At 62.6% G+C, this 23,122-nt stretch overlaps 2 protein-coding genes across 5 annotated transcripts in view; both read left to right on the forward strand.

Annotated features, from left to right (window-relative positions):
• Positions 1 to 11,581, forward strand: part of FGD3 (FYVE, RhoGEF and PH domain containing 3) — a 34,540-nt gene extending 22,959 nt beyond the window's left edge. Inside the window, exons 12-16 of one of the 4 annotated variants that reach the window (XM_084898280.1) lie at positions 907 to 1,014; positions 1,386 to 1,448; positions 6,981 to 7,103; positions 7,484 to 7,624; positions 10,810 to 11,581. In XM_084898280.1, the coding sequence (XP_084754406.1) occupies positions 907 to 1,014; positions 1,386 to 1,448; positions 6,981 to 7,103; positions 7,484 to 7,624; positions 10,810 to 10,893 (519 nt within the window). In that variant the 3' untranslated portion in view covers positions 10,894 to 11,581. Of the gene's footprint in view, positions 1 to 906; positions 1,015 to 1,385; positions 1,476 to 6,980; positions 7,104 to 7,483; positions 7,625 to 10,804 lie in introns of all 4 variants that reach the window. The other 3 variants (XM_084898279.1, XM_084898282.1, XM_084898281.1) reach the window with 3 other exon arrangements.
• Positions 11,582 to 22,574: 10,993 nt separating this feature from the next.
• SUSD3 (sushi domain containing 3) overlaps positions 22,575 to 23,122 on the forward strand; it is a 28,096-nt gene continuing 27,548 nt past the window's right edge. Inside the window, exon 1 of the mRNA XM_084898688.1 lies at positions 22,575 to 22,708. Within this exon, the coding sequence (XP_084754814.1) occupies positions 22,621 to 22,708 (88 nt within the window). The 5' untranslated portion in view covers positions 22,575 to 22,620. The remainder of the gene's footprint in view (positions 22,709 to 23,122) is intronic.

Genomic DNA, 23,122 nt, shown 5'->3' on the forward strand with positions numbered 1-23,122 from the left:
GTGTTTCCCAAACTTTTGACATATGTGTCCCCCTTCTATAATTTTCATAACGCTGAGCACCCCTCGTACTCATGAGAACATAGAATTAGGCGCAGCTAAGCACGGTGCAGTGCATACCCCCACCAAACTCCGGTGCAACGCGCACCCCCACCAAACTCTTCCCGTCCCCCTGGGGGTACGCGTACCACACTTTGGGAAACTGCTTTAGAGGAACCAAATCGCCTAATTCTGAGCAGGGCGGCCATTCCCTGTGGGAACACAGGCTTGAGTGGCCCCAGGCAGGGCCTGCCTCCTGCCTGGACATGGTGGAGTGGCCAAGTTCATAAGTGCCTTAGTCCCCAGGAGCCTTTCAACCTGCTTGCTTGGCCCCACCCACCTTCCCGGTAAATAAAGAGACAAAAGAGCTGGCCAGCATGGCTCAGGGGTTGAACATTGACCTAGGAGCCAGGAAGTCGACCTCTGCTGCCTGCTGGCTCAGGGGGGCCACACTGCCCCTCCACGGCCGGCAGGCAGAGCAGGACGAGGGGTGGGGCTCACAGGATGGAGCCTGTGCTTCCGGGTGCCGGGCGGGGAGGCGGGCAGCACGCGGGCAGCACAGGGAGGCTGGAGGGCCAGGCCAGCCACACACTAACTGTTAGAGACTGGCTTCCAAACGCTTAGGCAGGTCTCTGGGTGGGAGAGAAAGGAATTCGGAGATCAGGTGGAAATGTGATCCAGCAGGAAAGGGAGGCAGGCCTCACACCCACCGAGAGCACCCATGGCCTGGAGCACCCCGGGACGGCGAAGGCCTGGCTGCTGTGGGTCAGGCCCCAGGCCTCACCTCCTCCTGCCGGGGCGCTTCCGTGGGCAGGGTGGGGGTGTGGGCGGCTCTCCGTGGCGCCGCTGAGGCCTGTGCTGCCTGCCCAGGTCATCGAGGCCACCATCTCGAAGCACAGACAGAACAGCCAGACCTTCAGGGCCTTCAGCAGCGCCTTCAGCCCGGACGGGGACCGCCCCCGGACTCCAGAGGCCCCTGTGAGTGCCGGAGCCGGGCTGTGTGGGAGGGGCCTGGGTGGGCACGTGGCTGCTGGATGCTGGGCCTGGCAGCAGCCCGAGACCCAGACACCGGGTGGCACTCTTTTCTGCGGCCAAACTTCGCCTGCAGGCCGCCTCGCCTGGCTGTCTTCCCACCATCTGCGCAGATCGGCCTCTGTCTGCCCTCGGGTTGCCTGGAGAGAAAGGGGCAGGGGCAGAGTTCTCTGCAGGACCACTGCGGGAGGAGGGAGCTGGGGGCAGGCCGCTCTCTGGGGCGGCGATGGTCAGGGGCACGTCTGGGCTGATCCAACGCTGCCCGGCTGTGGCGTGTGGCCGGAGTCTCCTCATGCCAACCGTGTCCGTCCTTTCAGACAACGAGCGCCAGCTCCCAGGAGCCTGCGGTGGCCACCGACGGCACAGGGGGTGCCGCAGGGGTGAGTGACCCCCAGCAGAGGCAGGAGGTGAGCAGGTGCCCAGTGATGACCCTGGTCTGCTGGTGGAGGGTGGGGGCCCCTGGGACCTGCAGTGCGCCCTCCGTGCGTGGAGGCCCAGCTGCGTCTGGAGACCTGGCTGGCCGCCTCGGTCTACGTGCGGAGTGAGTGTGAGCCGAGGCAGCCGGCCCTGCAGGGCTCCGCCGTGCAGAGGAAAGGCCGTCCGTGGCTGGGAGTTCTGGCAGCAGGGCCCTGTCAGGAGGGCCTGTGGGTGTATCAGGGAAGGCTGCTTGGAGGTGACATCGGGCCAGTCTGTGGGCCCAGGAGGATGGGCCGAGGGAGGCGCGTGCCCAAGACGCCTATCCCTGCCTGCTCGCCGCCCTCAGCCCGGGCGGGGCGGGCGGAGGCGCCGCCAGGCTCCTTTCTGGAACGGCTGCTCACACACCCACGCGTCAGGCACGCAGCGGCCGAACAAACCACAGAGGGGCCCGCACCTCAGGGCAGCCTTCCCTACTCGCTCCTGTCCTTGCCAGGGCACGTCCCCGTCCCCGACAGCCTCCACGACCCCCTGGCAGGGGCGCTGGCACGCCCTCCCCACCGGCCCTCCAGGGCCAAGAGACCGTCCTCTGCGGTGCAGACTTCCAGGGCGGGTCCGCCGCGCTGCACAGGGCTGATCCCCGGACGCGGAGCTGGGCAGCCCGTGGGCTGCGTGTCAGCGGGACCCGACTGGAGGCAGGGAGAGAGGAGCAAGAGGTGGACGGGTGTGGGCCCCCCAGAGAACGTTCTAGGTGGGAGGGACCCCTGCTGCTGAGTGAGCCCCTCCCCTCCATCCCAAACAGCCTGGCTGCCTCCACCCCTGCGGGCGGAGCGTGGGCGCCCGGAGGCCCCGAGGACCCTGAGGGACCGTCCTCAGGCGGTGCCCGGGCTGCCCGTGGGGACCTGGTGCTTCCGGGACCTTCCTCCCGCTCCCTGCTGCTGAAGAGGGAGGCTGGCGAAATGCCTGGCTTCGCCCTCGGCCTCCGGCCTCCGCAGGGACCTCTCCAGCCCACACTGGCGTCCTCCAGGAGCCTGCAGCGCCTGAGGGGAGGGGAGGAGGTGGGGGAGAGGGGCTGGGACCCAGGAGCTGGTGCCCCTGCACTTCACTGAGAAGACTTGCCAGGCCTGGCCCTGTCGGACACCCGAACAGAAAACACGCGTGGCTCCTTGGCCAGCTGCTCAGAGAGCCTGGTCCACACAGCGTAGCTGACCAGTGAGGCCGTGCGGAGACTCGGGGGGCTCCTGCCCACAGCCACGTGGTCCCCAGCCTGCCACCAATCCTGCCTGACCTCGTGCGAGGAGCTGCCCGCAGGAAGTGCCTCCAGGTCTGCAGCGGTGGGCAGGTGCTGGGCAGCACACAGCCGGCTCAGGTCGGACCGGCCCAGCGCGTGGCTGGCTCTGTTGCCGTCCATTGGCCCGTGGCAAAGGACAGCAGGGCCTCCTCCCCGCCCTGCCAGCACTCTGCGCCCGGAGCTGCCCCTACTTCCAGCCAGGACGGGTCTCTGCTGGCCACCAGGGGCCATGCTGCTGGCTGCACACCCGCCCACCACCGCTTCTCCTCCCTCGGGGGGCTGGCCCTACACCCCGTCCATCCCCTTGGCGACACCCTGCTGGCCGGTGGCCTCTCCATTCTCAGCAGCCGTGCGTGCTGCCCACCAGGCCAAGCGCTGTGGTTGTGCCTTTGGACCACGTCTGGGCTCACTTCCCGCCCTTCGTGCTCTCACCTGGAAAACAGGGGCTTTAGCCACTGCAGAGCCCCTGGGCGGCTCTGCTCCCCTTCCTTCTCTGGGCTCACCCCGCCCTCCTCACCGCAGGCCCCAGCATCCTGAGAAAGGTCTCCAGGGAAGAAGCCCCATGGGGGAGGGCTTAGGGTGGCTGGCAGCCAAGGCCAGATGTGGCCTCGGGGAGGACACCTGGCTGTGGGAAGCTTAGTTGTTTTTGCTATTGTTGTTTTATTTTTATTTTTTTAAAATCTTTATTGTTGAGAGTATTACAGATGTCCCTCTTTTTTCTCCTATTGCCCCCCTCTACCTGGTTCCCACCCCAGGCCTTCACCACCCTATTGTTTGTGTCTGTAGGTAATGTACATATGCATATAAAATCTTTGTTTAGCCAAAACCGGTTTGGCTCAGTGGTAGAGTGTTGGTCTGCGGACTGAAAGGTCCCAGGTTCGATTCTGGTCAAGGGCATGTACATTGGTTGTGGGCACATCCCCAGTAGGCGGTGTGCAAGAGGCAGCTGGTCGATGTTTCTCTCTCATCAACGTTTCTAGCTCTCTATCTCTCTCTCCCTTCCTCTCTGTAAAAAAATCAAAAAAATATATATGTTAAAATCTTTGTTTAATCTCTTCCTGCCCCACCCCACCCTCTACCCTTTGAGAAGCATCAGTCTGTTCTATTTCCATGCCTCTGATTCTATTTTATTCACCAGTTTATTCTGTTCATTAGATTTCTTATTTATTTTGATTTTTAGATTCAATTATTGATAGATAAGTATCAATATTGCCTTTTTATTGTTCATATTTTTTTTTATCTTTTTCTTCTCCTTCTTCCTTTTCTTAAAGAATACCCATCTACATTTCATGTAATAGTGGTTGGTGGTGATGAACTGCTTTAGCTTTTTCTTGTCTGTGAAGCTCTTTATCTGACCCTCAATTCTAAATAGGAGCTTTGCTGGGTATAGCAATCTTGGTTGTAGGTCCTTGCCATTCATCACTTTGAATATTTCTTGCCACTCCCGGCATAGTTTCTGTTGAGAAATTAGCTGACAGTCATATGGGTACTCCCTTGTAGGTACCTAACTGCTTTTCTCTTGCTGCTTGTAAGATTCTTTATCTTTAGCCCTTGGGATTTTAATTATGATGTGTCTTGGTGTGGTCCTTTTTGGATTCCTCTTGTTTGGGACTCTATGCTTTCGCCAGGTAGGGGACAGTTCCTGTCATTATTTCTTCAAGTGAGTTTTCAATATCTTGCTCTCTCTCTTCTCCTTCTGGTACCTCCATAATGTGAATGTTGGTACACTTGAAGTTTTCCCAGAAGCTCCTCACATTTTCTTCAGATTTTTTAATTCTTTTTTCTTTTTGTTCTTCTGATTATATGTTTTTTGCTTTCTCATATTTCAAATGGTTGATTTCATTCTCAGAATCCTCTACTCTACTGTTGAATCCATGTACATTATTCTTTATTTCAGTCAGTGTATGCTTAATTTCTGACGGTCCTTTTTCTTTAATTTTTTGGCATTCTCACTAAGATCCTTGAAAGTCTCACTAAGTCCCTTGAAACTCTCATTAAGATCCTTGAAACCTTATAACTATAGCTTTTGAATTCTCTAGTAGTTTGCTTTCTTGCATTTCTTTTGTGACATGTTTCTTAGTCTCCACATTTTGGCTACTTCCCTGTGTTTGTTTCTATGTGTTAGGTAGAGTTGCTATGTCTCCTGGAGTTGGTAGAGTGGCCTTGTGTGGTAGGTGTCCTATAGGGCCCAGTGGCCCTGCCTCCCCAGTCACCTGAGCTGGAAACTCTAAGTGCACCCTAGTGTTGGCTGTGTGCACAATCTTGTTGTAGTTGAGCCTTGATTGCTGTTGGTGTCACTGGGGGGAATTGACCTTCAGGCCCACTGGCTGTGAGGACCAGCTGGGAATACAGTGGAAGAGCTGCTGTGCATGAGACACCTCTTTGGAGCAGGACTTGCTTCAGTGGGGCTTTGGTGCTCACTGAGTCTGCCCCTTGAGTGTGTCACTTATGGATGTGTAAAATTGTAATCTGGTGTGGCCTGAAGCTGCCCACTGGGTGCACTGGCTCTTGAATCTCCAGGGAGGTGCAAAGTCAGCCACTGCCTGGGGCCACCTGGCAGGAGCTACTCAGGGATCTGAAGATGGCTGCTATTTGCTATTTGTATTAGGCTTGGAGGTGCCCAGGTGAGGCCTGGCTGTGAACCAAAGCAGGCTGGTGCTAATGCCAGGTCTTGGACCTTTTATTGATACGTCTGGGGCATGCTGTCACCAGCTGCAGCTTGTTTGAGAGATTTTAGCAAAGTCTGAAGCATGAGCAAGGACAGATGATTAATATCAAAAAGCCACTGCAAACACTGCAAACAGCTTGGATGGGGCTGCTAATTGGATGGGGCAGGGTCTCAGGGAATCCCCAGGACAGAGTGAACTGTGTGTTCCAGGCTGGTGGAGACTCAGATATGGCTGCCAGTCGCTCTGTGACACAGGAGGTCCCAGCACAGGAACAATGACCCTGTGAGCACCCTTGTCTGGGAGAAAGCCACCCCCAAGTTCCTGCCCTGATGCCACCTCATATGTATCTGGGTCCCCCAGAGCTTTGCCCTGGTGTTGGAGCTCAGAGGAAGAGATATCTTGTCAGTTCAGTTCATGCACTATCCCTTTAAGAGGAACACCTGGGTCTTCAGCAGCCTCTGTGTCACTGAACCTCGATCCCCATTGGTTTTTACAGTCTGAAGTTATGGGGCTTCTCTTCTCAGCTCTGGAACCTGGGGCTGGGGTCTGGGACCCCTGGCTCCTCATGGGGGCGGGGAGCTCCGCAGATATGATCTCCCTCTCTATTAAAAAAGTGGCACACGTGGGTGCTGGCCAGCTTGTTCCACACTCCACCCTCCTACCAGCCTCAGGTGCTTTCTTCTTTGCTTCTCTATTGTAGGACTTCCATTCAGCCCGCTTTCAGGAGGTTCTGGATGACGGTTTTCTGTATTTTAGTTGTAATTTGATGTGGTTGTGGGAGGTGGTGAGCAACCTACACTGCCATCTTGGTTATTCTGAGAAGTGTTGGTTTTGCTTACAGTGTTTGTGATGCCCATTCTCCCCTTAGCAGGGCCTCTGTGGGATGGAGTGAGAGGGGCCCAGGGCTGTCTGCACCCAGTGTCTGTGGGATAGGGCATCATGACGTGGAGGGGAGCTGAGCCTCGGAGGAGGCTGTGCAGGCATCACAGGGTGGGGCCCACAGGGGCTGGGAGGATGATGAGTGGGGACCACACAGCTGGGAAGTACAGTCAAAATTTGCACCCAGGTCTTAGTATCAGTCAGCTTGAACTTCTATAACAAAATACCACAGACAGTGACCTGGAGAGGCATTCATTCTCTCAGCTCTGGAGGCTGGAAGTCCGCTTGCCAGTCCCAGGGGCCGCACCACCATGCATGTGCCATGAGGAGCGTGTGCCAAGCTCAGGGCCCCGAGAAGGACAGAGCGGGTGTGAGGGCGCGTAGCCGATGCTCAGGACAGACACCCGGTCCTTGACTCGGACCTCTGCAGACAGCACCGTCTCCGGGGGCTGAGTCCCTGGCCCCAGGCAGGGCCAGCATCCCAGCATGGAGTCTGACCCCTGAGAGCCTCACTGTGTGATGGGGAGAGGGGAGCAGCCATGGCCACACTCCTGCTGCCTTCCCTTGTCTACTTCGGGGTTTCCCCTGCGGGTGCTGCCCAGGCTTCACACAGCCGCCCCCACGGTGCCGGGCTGACTGCCACCCTGTGTCTCCCACAGCTCGAGCCCAGGAGGGGGTCCTCCAAGACCAGGCGGGACAAGGAGAAGCAGAGCTGCAGGGGCTGTGGCGAGACCTTCAACTCAATCACCAAGAGGAGGCACCACTGCAAGCTGTGTGGGGTGGTGAGCTGGGCAGTGGGGCTAGCCAGCCATTCTCACGCCTCCTCCCAGCCCTCCTCCCAGCCCTCCTCCCAGCCCTCCTCCCAGCCCTCCTTCCAGCCCTCCTCCCAGCCCTCCTCCCAGCCCTCTTCCCAGCCCTCCTCCCAGCCCTTCTCCCAGCGCTCCTCCCAGCCCTCCTCCCAGCCCTCCTCCCAGCCCTCCTCTGTGATGCAGACGCCCGGGGCCCCAGCCTTGATCTCTGCCCTCCCCTGGCTTCTGGCCCCAGGCTCACAGAGCACCCCCCCCCCTCACCCACCGTGTCTGTCTCTGGCTGTGGCACTTCCTGCCTCTCCCAGGGCAAGCTCTGTCTATGGGAGGGGGGGTCACGGTCCTCTGTCTGGCAGGTCATCTGTGGGAAGTGCTCCGAGTTCAAGGCAGAGAGCGGCCGGCAGAGCCGGGTCTGTGGAGAGTGTTTCCTGACGCCCCCAGTTGCCCCCATGAGCTCCAGCCCGGGGGGGCCTGCTGAGCCCCAGGAGAGCGTGGAGGTGGGTCCCTGAGTGCGAGCTGCCGCCCGCAGCCTGGCAGCCAGCTTCCCGGGACCAGGGCCGAGGGCTCCGGGGCTGCGGTGGCTGAGCAGCGGCTCTGGGAGGCGGCGTCCTGCCTGTGTGCCACTGGGAGCCTGGGGCCCACACCGGCTGTGAGCCAGCGGCTGGGCAGACCTCAGGCAGAGGCCTCGGCTGGAAGCCCAAGGCCAGGTGTGGGCGGGTCTCCTGCGGCCTCCCCGGCTGGCTCGCAGACACCTCTTCTCTGTCCTCATCTCCGCGTGAGAACCAGTCACATCGAGGGGCAGTTACCTCCCTCAAGACCCATTTCCAAGTACAGTCACACTGAGGGGTTGGGGTGCAGCACCTGCATTTGGGGGCTCACAATTAGCGGAAGCAGATGGGAGCCGGCGGCACCTTCGTTCACGATCACCGTGATTGGAAACCTGGAGGGGAGATTTGCTGTGGCCCCAAAGCCATTGAGGGCCCACCCTCCTCCCCAGCCGTTCTGAGGTGCCACGCCCCTGCGGCTCCCTTCAAGGACAGGCCTGAGTACGGAGTGAGGGAAGACAGAGAGAAATGGGCACTTTCCCGCTCTCTGCACTGAACGGTCTGTGGCTCTAAAGCCAGGTTCCTCTGGGGAAGCTGCTTAAGAGGCTGGGGTCCCTCCCTTGATATGCAGGCACAGCCGATGGGCCCGCTGTGTCTATCACAGACGTCTAACGGGATGGATATCAGAACCATGTGTAGAAGGCGTGAGCGAATATATGTGTGCCTGAGTGTGTATGCATGCGCACATGTGTCAGTGTGTGTATGTGCATATCTGTTAATGTGCATGTGAGTATGTATGTAAGTGTGTGCACATGTGTATGTGAGTGGGTATGTGTGTGAGCATGTGTTTGTAAGTGTATGCAGGTATGTGTGTATGTGTGTGACTATGTATGTGTATGTGTATATATCAGTGTGTGTGTGTGTGTGTGTGCGTTGTGTGAGGAGGTATGTGTGTGTGCATCTGTGTGTAGGAGTGTGTATGGGTGAGTTTGTATGTGCATACTATGTGTGCATGTATGTCGGGTGCACTTGAGTGTGTGTGTGTGTGGTCAACCAATGGTCATTGTAACCAATTCAATGCCAACAGGAGTCCCCAGTTGGGGCTCACTGAAGAAGCAAACGTGAGTGCAAACAGCCCAGTGTGGCACCGCAGGACTGTAACACAGTGTGAGCGTGTAACCGCTCCGGATGCAGAAGAGCTCAGCTCAGGGGCTCTGTCTCGGTGGGAAGGCCAAGTGCGCTCCCAGAACCCCGGAGCTGCTTACACAGACCTGGTCCCTGATTGGTCTGTCCTCAGGCAAAGGAGAGCACCAAATCCTTGCAGCCTGATTGGTCCAAAAGCCACTGTCCTCATTGGTCAGAGGAGAGCCACTGGTGGGCCAGAGCTGCAGCTCTGACTGGATGGGGAGAGCCTCAATCCTACTGGTTGAAATAGGATTCTAGGCCCTCCTTTATAAGGGCCAGCTCAGGGGGCAGAAACACAGCGGGAAGAGTGGAGTGGGGTTCCGAGCAGCTTCTCCCCGTGCAGAATGGCTGCTGGGCTCTGTGCTGGCTTTGTTTTCTAATGGGAGCCCAGGGAGCCACCAGGAGCCCTTCTTAGGCGTCTTCTTTCTCAGCACCCACAGTGTGAGAGTGTGTGAGAGTGTGTGTGAGAGTGTGTGTATGTGAGAGTGTGTGTGTGTGTGAGAGTGTGTGTGAGAGTGTGTGTGTGTGTGAGTGTATGTGAGTGTGTCAGCGTGTGTCAGCGTGTGAGTTGGTGTGTGTGTGTGTATCAGTGTGTGTCAGTGTGTGTTTGGTGTGTGTGGGTGTGTATTGGTGTGTGTGAGTGACTGTGTGTATGTGCATGTGAGTGTGTGCCTGTGTCAGAGTGTGTTGTGTGTATGAGTGTATGAGTGTGTGACTGTATCAGTGTGTGTGTTTGTGTGAGTGTGTATGTGTGAGTTGCTGTGTGTGTTGGTGTGTGTAAGAGTGTGTGTGTGTGTGAGTTGGTGTGTGTGTGAGTTGGTGTGTGTGCAAGTGTGAATGTGTGTGTGAATTGCTGTGTGTGTTTATGTGTAAGTTGGTGTGTGTGAGTGTGTGTGAGAATTGCTGTGTGTGTGAGTTTATGTGTTGGTGTGTGTGTGCGCGAGTTGTGTATGAGTATGGGTGTACGAGTGTGTGTATGACTGTATGAGTGTGTGTGTGTGTGTGTGTGTGTGAGTGTGAGTGTTTGTAGGTGCATGTGGGTGAGCGTGTGGTGTGTGTGTGTGAGTGTGTGTGTTGTGTGTATGTGTTGTGTGTATGTGCGAGTGTGTGTGCATGGGTGTATAAGTGTGTGTGTGTATGAGTGTGAGTGTGTGTGATTGTGAGTGTGTGTGTGAGTGTGTGTGCATGTGTATTAGTGTGTGTGTTTGTGTGTGAGTGTGTGTGTGATTGTGAGTGTGTGTGTGTGAGTGTGTGTGTGTGCATGTATATGAGTGTGTGTGTTTGTGTGTGAATGTGTGTGTGAGTGTGTGTGTGAGTGTGTGTGATTGTGAGTGTGTGTGAGTGTGTGTGTGTGAGATGAGAGAACAGCTGACTCACTCCCAGCCCTTCCTTGCTGAGCTCTTCTGTTTCACTTTTCCTGTGTTATATCTGCCCTGACCACACGGTGGCGTCATTCCCGAGGGGGTATGCTCCATCCAATAGGAGTGTCAGCGGGCCCAGCCTTGCCTTGGTCCCCTAGCCCTTAGGCCCCCAGGCAGCCCCGGCCTCCCCATGAGCACAGCACCGCAGGCAGGGCAGCCCTCGGCCCAGCCTCTGTGGCCCCCGCTGCCTGCCATGCGGCCCTCTGTGGATACAGATGGAGCCATGGCCTGGAGCAAGGTACCGGCTGCTACTCCCACATCCACCCTCTCAAACCTGCCCAGCCAGGAGTCTGCCACATGGCAGCCCCAGCCTCAGACCCTGCCGCCTGGGGCCAACCCCTCACGGCCCAGAGTCACTCTGCTCCCTGCTGGGGCGATGGCAGGTGGTGCTGCCTGACTCTGGAGGCGGTGCTGACTCTCCCCTCTCCTCCCCTTCCCTTCCCTCTTGTCCTCTCCCCTCTCCTCCCCACCCCTCCTCTCCTTTCTCCTCCTCTATCCTCCCTTCCTTCCCCTCCCTCTGCTGCAGGACAGTGGGCCACCGCCCACCAGGCCCCCGCTGGCTGCACAGTGAGTGCCGGACCTGTGGAGACGCTGCCGCCTGGCACCGGACTGTGAGGCAGGCCCCGCAGGCCTGTGCCTGAGCGTCCCAGCCTCTGAGCTGCAGCCGAGGTGGTGAGAGCCCTGAGTGTGGTCACCATGGGGACCTGGCCCGGCCAGCCCGGGCCCGAAGCCCAGCCTGGGGACCGGGAGCTGAGTCTTGGCCGTGGCCCCTGCTCTGAAGCCGTCACAGCAGGGCCTGTGCTGGCCTGAAGGTGCCCGGAGATGAAGTGTGCCCGCTGCCGAGGGGCTGGCCGGCCGCGGAGGGTGGCCGCTGTCCAGAGCCACCCGGCCTCCTCCCGCAGGCAGCGGCGAGGCCCCGGGAGGGCCACGGGCAGCTGTGAGCGAGGCTCCCGAGGAGGACGGTCTGGGCCGCCTGGGACACTGGTGGATGCGCAGTTGTGCATCCTCCAGCCACTGCCTGCCATCTGCACCGTCTGCACCGCCTGCACCGACTGTACCGCCTGCACCGACTGTACCGCCTGCACCGTCTGCACCGTCTGCACCGCCTGCACCGTCTGCACGTGGAGCTGAGCTGCCCCAGTCCCGCCTCCCCCGCCACCGCTGGCACCGGCTCCTGGTGCCCTCCCAGCCAGGAGGGTGTGCTCCCTGTGCCACACAGGGCCTGGGAGTGCTCCCTGGAGGGTGGGCGGGCTTGTCTGCGGGAATAAATGCGGCCGCCAGCAGGTGAGCAGTCTTGGTTCAGTCCCCTGGGTGGGCCTCTGGTGGTTGGGCGGGCGAGGATGGTGACAGAAGGCGCAGTGACCCAGGCTGTGGGCCATAAGCTCTCTGGCCCTGCCAAGCAGGAGAGGCGGACAGGTCCGTGTCGGGGGGGGGGGGGGGGGCCTATCTGAGAAGGGCGTCTGATCACTCATCCTGCACCCTCGGTGGGTGAGGTGGGGCAGGGCATAGGTGAGGGCACACAGCTGGAGTGGGAGTGGGTCCAGGGCAGGTGGGTGGGCCCAGATGCAGGGCACAGGGTGCGAGTGAGGTTGGCACAGACACCACCAGGGGGCACACAGGAGGTGGGTGAAGGCTCCTGCTCGGTGGGACACGGCGAAGCAGGGCCCAGCGCGGCTGGCCGGGCACAGGTGAGCGTGGGCATGAGCCGGTGCCCCCATGCGGGCCACCCAGCTGTCTGGATGCTGTGCCTCGGTCCCGAGTCCCTGGGAGGTGAGGCCGCCTCCCCCAGCCCTGGCCAGGCCCCTGCAAACGCAGGAGACAGAAGCCCCCCAGCCCCCGGCCAGTCTCACCACAACCCCAGGGTGCTCCCCCGTGACAGCTGGGGAAACTGAGTCAGAGTCCTACAGCTTCAGACCGAGTGGGAAGCCCGCAGCACAATGAGGGGTCTTCCAGGGAAGACTGGGCACCCCACCGAGCCCACATCCGGGCTCCCGGGCTCCGGACCATGGGGGCCCTGGCCTCTCCTGTCTGCCCAGCCCCCCCCCGCCCCCCGCACACGCGCACTGCTCGCAGGGCCCCTGCCCGCCGGCCTGGGGTGGGGGACGGGAGGCCGGGCTGTGGGCGGCGGGAGGAGGAGACACCCTCCTGCTGGTTCGGACAGTCTGGCCGGGCTGCCCTTCTTCGAGGGGACAGACCTGGCTGAGCGGCCTCAGGACAGTGCCTCGGCCGGGGGGACAGGAACGGGGTGGGTGGGCGTGCAAGGACAGGTCTCTGGGACCCCCCCCCCCCAGGAGGCCAGCCAGGGGCACCAGGCCCCGAAGGGCAGTGGGGCCGCTGCTTTGGCGTTGGGTGGGGAGCAGGGTGGCATGAAGCACCGGCCCCCCCAGGCCCCCATCACTGGGCGGCCTGGGCTGCAGTGAGTGGAGAGGGGACAGGCCGCATCCTCAGCAGGCGGACACAGACCCTCAACAGGCACCCAGAGGCGGCTATCAAGTCTTCCCTTCCCCGCAACCTCCCTCCCCTCCCCTCCACCTGTGTGCTGGAGCTTCAGAGACAGAGAGACTGGCCAGAGCTGCTCAGTGCTTAGAGCAGGGGTCCTCAAACTTTTTAAAGTGGGGGCTAGATCATGGTCCCTCAGAGAGCTGGAGGGCCGGACTATATGAACTACTAATTCCTACTGTAACACCTCGGCTGCGCTCACTGCCCAAAAAACCTGGCGGGCCGGATCAGACTCCTCTGCGGGCCGCATGTGGCCCGCGGGCCGTAGTTTGAAGACCCCTGGCTTAGAGTGTCGGCCTGTGCACCGAAGGGTCTCGGGTTGGATTCCGGTCAAGAGCCCATCCCTCGGTTGCAGGCTGGATCTCTGGCTCCGGTCTGGGCATTTGTGGGAGGCAATCAACTGATGTGTCTCTTTCACATCGATGTTTCTCTCTCTGTCTTTCCCCCTCCCGTTCACTGTCTCTCTCTCAAAAAAAAGAAGTCAATGGGAAAAATATCCTTACTTGAGGATTAACAGAGAGGGGGCCGGGGGGGGGGGGGGAGAAACTCAGTTGTTCTTACGAAATATCCTGAAGATATCAGCGACTATTGCAGAGTCTGGGCCCAGAGTCCCTGCCCACGGACAGCACAGGGGTGAGCTCTCCGCGCCCGCAGGTGGCTGCAGGGCGCCCACTTGACGCCGCCTCCTTCCTCTCCCAGGGCTGTGGAGGGCACAGCCAGCGCCCGCTCTGGGCCTAGAGGGATGTGTGCCCTGCAGGGTGGTCAGCAGCCCCTGGAGCCCATGACGGGAGGCTGGGCTCCGACCCCAACAGGGACTTGGCCGCCTCGCTTTCTCCGTCCTCTGTCTCTACCTCGCTCCACCCTCTGCTCCTGGCCTGAGAAGACCCCTGCCTCATGCCCCGACTCCTGGGGGCGGGGTGAGTGAGAGCCGTGGGGGTGGGCGGGTGCAGCTGGGCAGGACGGGGCGGGAGGGGCAGAGGCCTCGGGCGAGAGGTCCCTGGGGCTCGGGAAGGCGGCAGCACGGGCTCTGGTGGCCGCCCTGAGGCCTCAGCCGCTGCCTCCACTCCTGGGAAAGTGGGGACAACAGTCTGCGGCCCAATGAGCTCCCATCTGGGCTCAGCACTGGAGGCACCCAGCACTGGAGGCACCCAGCGCTGGAGGCACCCAGCGTGTGATCTGAGGCCGGAGAGGGGGACACACTCGCCTGAGCTCACACAGCGACGTGGGGGCAGCAGGTCACTTGTCCGTCCGTCCGTCCGTCCGTCCGTCCCCGGCAGCACTGCGGCACACCTCCACGTGCTCGGCGCTGGGACGGGCTCAGGTGACGCCGGGGGCCTCCGGCCCTGCCGCCTTCCTCGCGCGTGTTCTGCTGCTCGCTCCCCAGGCCCCCGGTCGGGCCACAGCTCCTCGCACGGGGCCCTCGGTGTGCTGTTCTTTGGCTCTTCCTGTAGGTCTTTGCGAGACTGCTTGGTGCCACCTCCACAGAGAGCCCTCTGCCCTCGGCGGTGCGGGCTGTGCCCTCTTGTTTGCCCTCCCCCGAGGGCGGCAGCAGCACCTGCACAGGCCTGCCAGCGGAGGAGCTGTTCCCTACCATGAGACCCAGGGAGCCACCCCGAGCAGGAGCGGAGGCGCAGGGACCAGGCAGGCTTGATGTGCAGCTGTGCCCGCCCACCACCCTCCCAGGGCACAGCAGGCCACCCCTGTGCCCAGGGGCTGCGTCAGCCCTAAAGCCCCAGCACCCAGGCCTGGGGGACTTGAGCTCTCGTCGGAGGGTGCCTGCAGGCGTGCTTCCCCTGTGACCCCTGGGCCGCTGCAGCTGAGTCCCCAGGGCTCCGGTGCTTCCCCAGGGCCGTGGTCAGCAAACTCTAGTCCGCAGAGCCAAACATCAACAGCACAACGCCTGAAATTTCTTTTGAGAGCCACATTTTTTAAACTTAAACTTCTTCTAACGCCACTTCTTCAAAATAGTCTTGCCCAGGCCGTGGTATTTTGTGGAAGAGCCACACTCAAGGGGCCAAAGAGCCTCATGTAGCTCGCCAGCCACAGTTTGCCGGCCATGGCCAGGGGCTCCGGGTGGACCCGAGGGGCTCCGGGTGGTACCGGGGGTTCCGGGTGGTACCGGGGGTCCCGGGTGGTGGCTGTGTGATCCCCAGGGCCTCCGGGTGGTACCGGGGGTTCCGGGTGGTACCGGGGGTTCCGGGTGGTGGCTGTGTGATCGCCAGGGCCTCCGGGTGGTACCGGGGGTTCTGGGTGGTGGCTGTGTGATCCCCAGGGCCTCCGGGTGCCCCTGTGACCAAGGCGGCCCGGCCACGGGGAGGAGCTGCGCGCTGTGCCTTGGAGCCGAGCGAGCTTCTCTGGGGTCAGATTCCTGGTCCCCGCGGTCCTGCCACCCCCACTCCCCACAATCAGCCTGCACCCCCAAACGCCCCGCCTGGATCCAGGCTGGCAGTGCCTCTGAGAGAACAACACCCGCCCTTCTGCTGTCAGGGCCAGGCTGGCCTGGGCGCCCAATCTTCAGGGCTCCCCAAAACCTCCGAGGAAGGGGCCACCGTCCTCCCTGTCATAGGGGGGCTGCTGGGGGCCGACCCAAACACCTTAGAGGGGGGGTGCCTGAGGGGGGTCCCCAGGAGCTAAGGGTGGGCAGCTTTTATCAGTGTGTCCCCGGTGTTCAAAAAGGGCCTGCGCCTCAGCCAGGTCCCCACAGTGCGGGCGAGCGCGTCACAGCCTCAGCTCCCACGGGCCACGTAGACAAGGTGTGAGTGTATGTGGCCGCAAGAAACAAAAGCTTCCGTTTTCATAGAAACGTAGGTTTATTCCGATAGAGACGTGCTGATTACAAAGGGCTGAAATAAAGGAGTCATCCTTAACATAACTGAACATTTTAATAACAATTAAAATTTTTCTTGAACATTCACTTACCAGACACTGAACAACTGCACAAATTATAAGTGTAACACAAATAAACCTATTTTTCTTGCTCTCCAAAGCAAAATGTATCCTGTTTCGCACACCAAACAAGTCAGTCCCAGACTAATGACGTGGCCATCGGCTGCTAAAATATCCGCTGCTGGTGTTAGTGGAGGAAATGGTGCGCCTGCGTGTAAGGGAAATGAGTGTGACAGGATTTGAGTAATCACTCATTAGCGAACGTTGTACAGTAGTTCGTTATTAGTAACTAGAGGCCCGATGCACAAATTCGTGCATGGGTGGGGTCTGGCCGCCCCGCCCCAATCTGATGATCAGGGGCAGGGCTGGTGGGGGGTGGAGGGAAGGGCCACAGGTCAAACTCCCAGTGGAACTCCTGGTTGAGGGGCCAATTCCAATATTAGCCTTTTATTATATAGGATTATGTATAACGGGATATTGTAAAAATTAAGTTATGAAATTTTTATTAAAATGTTTCTTACATACCGTTATATTGGCTGGGCCACAAAAATATTCATTCTGGGCCTTGAGCTTGACATGCGTGGTGTAGAGGGAAGGACTCATGTCTTAATTAGGGCTCAGGTAGCTCAGAACATGTGGGTCCCAGGGCTCAGAGCAGGGGTGCACTCAGGGGCCCCCAGGAGCTCGGCGTAGATGGCCCACGTGGAGGTGGTTCCCAAAGCTCAGGAGGGTGGTGTCTGAGGGCGGTCCCAGACGCAGAGAGGCGGGAGTGTTTGGGTGTTTCCCCAGTACCCAGAGCGGGAGGTCTGTGTCTGAGGTGGTCCCAGCAGCTCCGAGGGCCGGCCCTGTGTCGGGGGGGAGCAGCTGCGTGCAGGGGTCTGTGCTCAAGGGCTCTCCTGGCTGCGGGGCTCAGCGGGCGGCTGCGTTCAGGTGTGGAAGGGGAGGCGGTGACCAGTGACAGAGGGGAGAGCGAGCCAGAGGAGGGCAGAACGCCAGTGCCGGCGTCCTGGGTTGAATGGTGTCACCCCAGGCTCATGTCCACCCCGAACCTTAGTACGTCAGGTTATTGGGAAGTCAGGTCTTTGCTGAGGAGAGTGCGGGTCCTAAAGCTGCTGGCCAGGGGAGGATGCATGGGGAAGGCCGGGCGATGGCGGAGGCGGAGACTGGCACCCAGGGTCATGGAGCGTGCAGGCCGGAGTGAAGGGAGGCGTGCTCCCCGGGGCTCACAGAGGGAGCACTCCTGCTGAACCCTGGCCTCTGGCTGCAGCCCGGAACCAGGAGAGAGGAAGCCCGCTGTGTGTGCAGCCATGGAGCTGTGGCCGTCATTGAGCAGCCGCAGCAAGCAGCGCAGCCCTGGTACAAGCGGGAGGTCCCCGAAGCTGGCAGTGCCATGGCTGGGCGTGCAGACACTGAGGGGCCGAGGCTTCAATGAAAAAACCTAGATTCCACTGGAGCGGGGAATGGTGAGGAGAGGACACACAGAGGAGGTGGAGGAGCAGGGCCTGGTGAGGAGAGGACGCACAGAGGAAGTGGAGGAGCAGGGCCTGGTGAGGAGAGGACACACAGAGGAGGTGGAGGAGGGGGGCCTGGTGAGGAGAGGACACACAGAGAAGGTGGAGGAGCAGTGGGGCCTGGTGAGGAGAGGACACACAGAGAAGGTGGAGGAGCAGGGCCTGGTGAGGAGAGGACACACAGAGAAGGTGGAGGAGCAGGGCCTGGTGAGGAGAGGACGCACAGAGGAGGTGGAGGAGCAGGGCCTGGTGAGGAGAGGACGCACAGAGGAGGTGGAGGAGCAGGGCCTGGTGAGGAGAGGACGCACAGAGAAGGTGGAGCAGCAGGGGGGAGGCTGCAGCTGGCAAGGAAGAGCAGCCACTCAGATTCCCAGGCCTAGGAGGCTCTGGTCTAGCTCGTCTGTCATCACCTGCCCTGTGCCCACAGGTGATGGTGCTGGTGACCTTGTCTGATCTGGGATGGTTCTCTTTAACAAGAGCCCCACGGCCCAGCACCCGCCCTGCAGAGCCCTCTGTCCCAGGAGAGGGAGCGGCCGCAGCCACAGGGGCTCCAGGCTCTGGTCTGGGGGGCCCGCTGTGGGGTCTCAGGTGCCAGGAGGAGGGTGGGTGGAGAACAGAGACACAGAAGTGAGCACGGGCACAGCCTGGAGCTGTGGCAGCTTCCCCTCCGCCTTCTGTCTCTTGGATGTTTGTTCCCAGAAGCCAGCGGCTGTGGTAAGGAGGCCCAAACTCCTTCCCCATAGGAGAGGGCGGCTGTCCAGCCGGGAGAGCCTCCCCAGGCTCCTGGGGACCAGGAGGCTGAGCAGGCTGCGGCCTTGCCTGGGGCTCTCTGTCGCCACTCCTGGAGGGCTCAGAGGCGCGTGGCCCTGGCCTCCTGCTCGGGGACCGGGGACCATGGGCACGGGCCTCCCTCAGAACTGAAGCTGCCAGCGGCCATCATCCCCACCAGAGGCGGCCCCTGGGAGGCAGGCCTGAGCCACCTCCAGTGTGGGAGGACACTCCCTGGGCTCCCGGTCATCAGGAAAGTGTAGCTGCGGTGCAGGACGGAGGGGCCAGCGGCAGGGGTCTGTGCTGAGCAGGGGGAGGCCAGCAGGGAGCACGGAGGGAGAGGAGTTGGAGAGCACACTTGGGAGTGGTGTCAAGTGCCCTCCTCCCCTGGGCATGCTCTGGGCGGGCTCACTAAGCCTCCGGATGCCTGACCAGCAGGCACTGCTTCCTGCTGCTTCCCCAGCAGCGGGGCTGTGGGCACACGCCCTGCCCCCGGCAGCCCGGGCCCTCTCATTACAAGGGAGCCCTCAGCCCAGCCGGTGCCAGGCTCCCAGCACGCACGTGCCTCTGCCAGGACAGTCCGCTCTCTGCCTCGGGCTCCCACTCTGAGGGAGGCGTCCACCACGTGTGTCCTGGGGATGGCATTCAGAACTGTCCTGTCCTGTCCGTGTGGACACCGCACCGCCTTAGCCGGTGTTACTTCCTGCTTTCTGCTCAGACGCAGGCCCAGCCCACAGAGAAGAAGTCAGGGTGCAGCACGGCATCACCCCGGTCTGGGGTGGAGACCAGGGGCATGTCCCAGCTCGGAGGCTCACGCACAGGCCGCATGCCCACATGCACCTATGGCCAGGGGCTCGCTGGCATCTGAAGGCCAGGGTTCAGATCAGGGGTGAGTGGGCTCCAGGCAAGGGCAGCGGCTCTTGCTGTGGGATGCCGGGGCCTGTGAGTGGAGGGTGACAAGCAGCCTGGCAGAAAACGTCGCAGGGGGGAGGGGGCGTTCTATTTTTAATTTTTATTTTTAACTGACTTCAGAGAGGAAGGGAGAGGGGGACAGAGACATCAATGATGAGAGAGAATCATTGATCGGCTGCCTCCTGCACACCCTCTCCTGGGGACTGAGCCTGAACCTTGACTGGAATCAAACCTGGGACCCCTCAGTCCGCAGGCTGATTCTCTGGGGGAAATTCTTTTCTCCCAAAATACCTAGCTCTTTGCAGCTACAAGCTCGGATTACTTTTATTTTTAAAATGCTTTTAATTTTAAAAGCTTAAAAGAAGAGGCAAAGCCCAGGAGGCCACCTGCTATGTGACTCTTAACTTGCAATGGAACTCCTTGGACTTGGAGTTGAAGTAAAAATGAAGAATATTTATTTAGAGAAAAACAGAGGCATTTTACAATTCTAGGTATTATTGAATTTGAGGGAAACACACCAATAACCACCTCCCCTACCAGGCTGCTGCCCGGCTCCCTCAGGCCACCAGTGCTGTGGGTGATGTGCCAGGGCTGCGGGCTGAGGCAGCAGCCTCAGCTAAACTGGTGGGAAGAAAAGACCACCAGACTAGACCCTAACACCCCCCCGCCCCAATATCTCTGGCAGCATGTGGAAGCCCATTTTACAGAGCACAACACTGAGGCCCGGGCTTTCAGACTCCTCCCCCTGCACCAGCCTCCTTGGTTCCTTACCCCAGACTGTGTGCTCCCAGCTGCAAACCTGGACAGGGAGTAAGTAATGGGGTGGAGCAGAGAGGCCAAGGCTATTGTCAGTTCCTGAGCATCAGTGCTGGGCTCCCCTTGCCTTCTGGCCAGCTGCCCGCCCGTTGTCTCCACCAAGGAAGCCCGGTGTTCTCTCCGACTCGCAGACATGGCACAGGCTTTAAGGTCAGAGAAGGCCTGTGCTAGGCAGGCATCCGGGAAGGCTCCCTGAGGAGGTGGCTGAGCCTGAGGGCTGGAGACCCCCACCAGATCCGCCCAGGCCCTGCCCCACTCTGCCCCGCCCTGCCCCGCCCCGCCCAGGCCACCCCGCCCAGGCTGCCCGGGTCTGGGCTGGGAAGCAGAGAGTCTGGGAGCTGGCAGAGCCAGGAGCAGCGGCAGGTGCCCAAGCGCTAGCGCCATGTAGGAGCGGGTCACCGCTCCCTGGCCTCAGGAGGTGACAGCCTCCTCTCCCGCAGACGAGGCCCGCCAGGTGGGGAGTGTGGCTGGCTCTGTGCCTGGCTAGCGCCTGGCCTCAGGCACCAGAAGGCCCGGGAAAGGTGCCCGGGGCAGCCAGTGCCTCCGAGCGGGGCCCGGTGTGGCACCATACGTGGTTTCCTTGGCACAGCAGGGGGCCTCGGGCCACCCAGCCCCAGCTGGCACAGACGGAAGCTGGCCACACGCTTGAACAGCAGAACGTGTATCGGAGCCACGGAGGGCCCAGAAGACGTGTCTGTGTGGACTGAACCCCCTCCCCCGGGCACGCCCCTTCCGGAGGCAGGTGCAGTCTGTCAGGGCGAGTGACTGGGCCGGATCGACAGCGCTGTGCCCGCGGGGGGCGTTCGGACAGACTCCGTGGGCCGCCAGCCCTGTGGGGCCACCGGGGGCTGAAGGGCCTGGGACCGACCCTTCCGGGTACAGCCCGGTGGGCGCGGCTGCCGGCACCCTTAGCTCAGACTTCCGGCCTCCAGCCCCCAGCAGTGCATCCTGGTGCCCAGGCCCGGGAGCAGTCCCTCCAGGCCAGGCTGGGTCGGCAGTGGGCTCCTGGGGGCCTGGGTCAGCGAGGCGCTGCGGCAGCCCTCACAGCTCCAGCCTGCACTTCGGGGTCACCGGCCCCCAGCCTGGCCGGCCTAAGGCAGCGCCCGCCGCGCAGCCCTGTGCCGGTCCGGCCACTCAGCAGGGAATTCTGGGTTCCAGGCCCCCGGGTGTGGTCTGGGCGGGGGCGGGGTGGGATTTGAGGTCGCTGCAGCCCCAGACGCCCTGGCTTCCCGAGGTGGCAGAGGAGCTGGGTGCACAGAGGGACTGCAGAGGTCTGAAGTGGGAACCACCGGCTGAGCCAGCCTCTCCCTGTCCTCCGGCCTCAGCGCCTTGACTCAGCGAGCAGGTGCCCCCGCACCGCTGTGCCCGGGAGCCCCCTGTGCCCGCCGCCGCCCGGGCGCCTCCCGCACCGCTGTGCCCGGGAGCCCTCTGTTCCCGCCGCTGTCCGGGTGCCTCCCGCACCTCCTGTGCCAGGGAGCCCCCTGTGCCCGCCGCCGCCCGGGCGCCTCCCGCACCGCCTGTGCCCGCCGCCCAGCACCTCCCACACCTCTTGTGCCCGCCGCCCGGCGCCTCCCACACCTCCTGTGCCCGCCGCCCGGCGCCTCCCGCACCGCCTGTGCCTCCGGCTGCCAGCGCCCTCACACGTCGGGCCTTGTTAGGCGCCAGGATCGCCCGGTCACTCGGCCCGCAGGTCTCCCGCGCCCTCCGCGGTGCCCTGGGCGGGCCGGGCGGGCCGGGCGGGCAGCGGGTGCGCACCTGGCGCGCTGGCCAGACCCCAAGGCCTGGTCCTGCCCACGCCCGGTGCCGAGCGAGGCCGCACCCACCGCCTCGAGGGCGGCCAGACACGGCGGGTCCGCGGGCACTGGGCCCACGGGGGAGGCGGGCAGAGGCCAGCCTGCCGCCGAGGAGACCGTTGCTTTGGACACCGCCGCGCTGGGCTCCGGGGCGGTCCGGTCCCCGCGGGGAGGAGGGGCTGGGGGGGCGGTCTCCGGGGGGAGGAGGGGCTCCGGGAGGGGGCAGTGCCCGCGGGGAGGAGGGGCTGGGGAAGTGGTTCCCGGGGGGAGGGGGGCCTGGGGGGCGGTGCCCGCGGGGAGGAGGGGCTGGGGGGAGTGGTCCCCGCGGGAGGAGGGGCAGGGGGAGTGGTTCCCGGGGGGAGGAGGGGCTGGGGGAAGGAGGGGCTGGGGGGAGTGGTCCTCGCGGGGAGGAGGGGCTGGGGGAGTGGTTCCCGGGGGGAGGAGGGGCTGTCCCGGGGGGGGGGGGGAGGGAGGAGGGGCTGGGGAGCCGGTTCCCGCGAGGAGGAGGGGCTCCGGGTGGGCGGTCCCCGCGGGGAGGAGGGGCTCCGGGTGGGCGGTGCCCGCGGGGAGGAGGGCCTGGGGGGCGGTGCCCAAGGAGGAGGAGGGGCTTGGGGGAGTGGTCCCCGCGGGGAGGAGTGGCTCCGGGGGGGCGGTGCCCGCGGGGAGGAGGGGCTGGGGGAGTGGTTCCCGGGGGGAGGAGGGGCTGGGGGGGCGGTCCCCGAGGGGAGGAGGGGCTGGGGGGGTGGTCCCTGCGGGGAGGGGGGCCTGGGGGGCGGTGCCCAAGGAGGAGGAGGGGCTGGGGGGAGTGGTTCCCGGGGGGAGGAGGGGCTGGGGGGGCGGTGCCCGCTGGAGGAGGGGCTGGGGGGCGGTCCCCGGGGGGAGGAGGGGCGGGAGGGCGGTGCCCGCGGGGAGGAGGGGCTCCGGGTGGGCGGTGCCCGCGGGGAGGAGGGGCGGGAGGGCGGTCCCCGCGGGGAGGAGGGGCTGGGGGCGGTGCCCGCGGGGAGGAGGGGCTCCGGGTGGGCGGTGCCCGCGGGAGGAGGGGCTGGGGGGCGGTGCCCGCGGGAGGAGGCGGGCGCCGGGGCGGGGCCGGTGCTCGGGGTCGGTGCTGGAGGCTGGTGCGGGCCGTCGGGCGGGCGGACCGGCCGGAGCGCGCAGGGATGTGTCCGCTGTCCGCCACCCTCCGTGGCCGGGCGAGGCCGGGGGGCCATTCGGGGGACGCCACCACCGCCCCCGGGAACCGGACAGGTGAGGCCAGGGCCGGGCGCCGTCGCTCTCCGCGCCCTCTCCCCAGACGGGCCCCTCCGGACACCGGGAGGCGGGTGGCTCTGCTGCCGGGGAGACTCGGCACCGCTGGGGGCGCTGCCGAGGGGGGCTCTGCCGAGGGGGCGCTGCCGAGGGGGGCGCTGCCGAGGGGGCGCTGCCGAGGGGGGCGCTGCTTAGAGGGGGTGGGCACAGCGAGGGAGACTAGCTGAGAGCGCACCTCCCCAGCCCTCTCCATCCATCCGGCGGGCGTCCGGGACGAGGGCTGGCGGCGGGCTGCGTGAAACCCGGTGAGGCCAGCCTCCTCGGTGCCCAGGTGGGCGCCGCCTCGGAGCCGGGGAGTCAGCAATGTGAGGAGATGGGACCGGCCTCGCTCGCCTTGCGGGGAGGCGCCTGGTT

Source organism: Pipistrellus hanaki (genome assembly GCF_964339955.1).
Source record: "Pipistrellus hanaki genome assembly, chromosome: 11".
NCBI classification, from domain to species: Eukaryota; Metazoa; Chordata; class Mammalia; order Chiroptera; family Vespertilionidae; genus Pipistrellus; species Pipistrellus hanaki.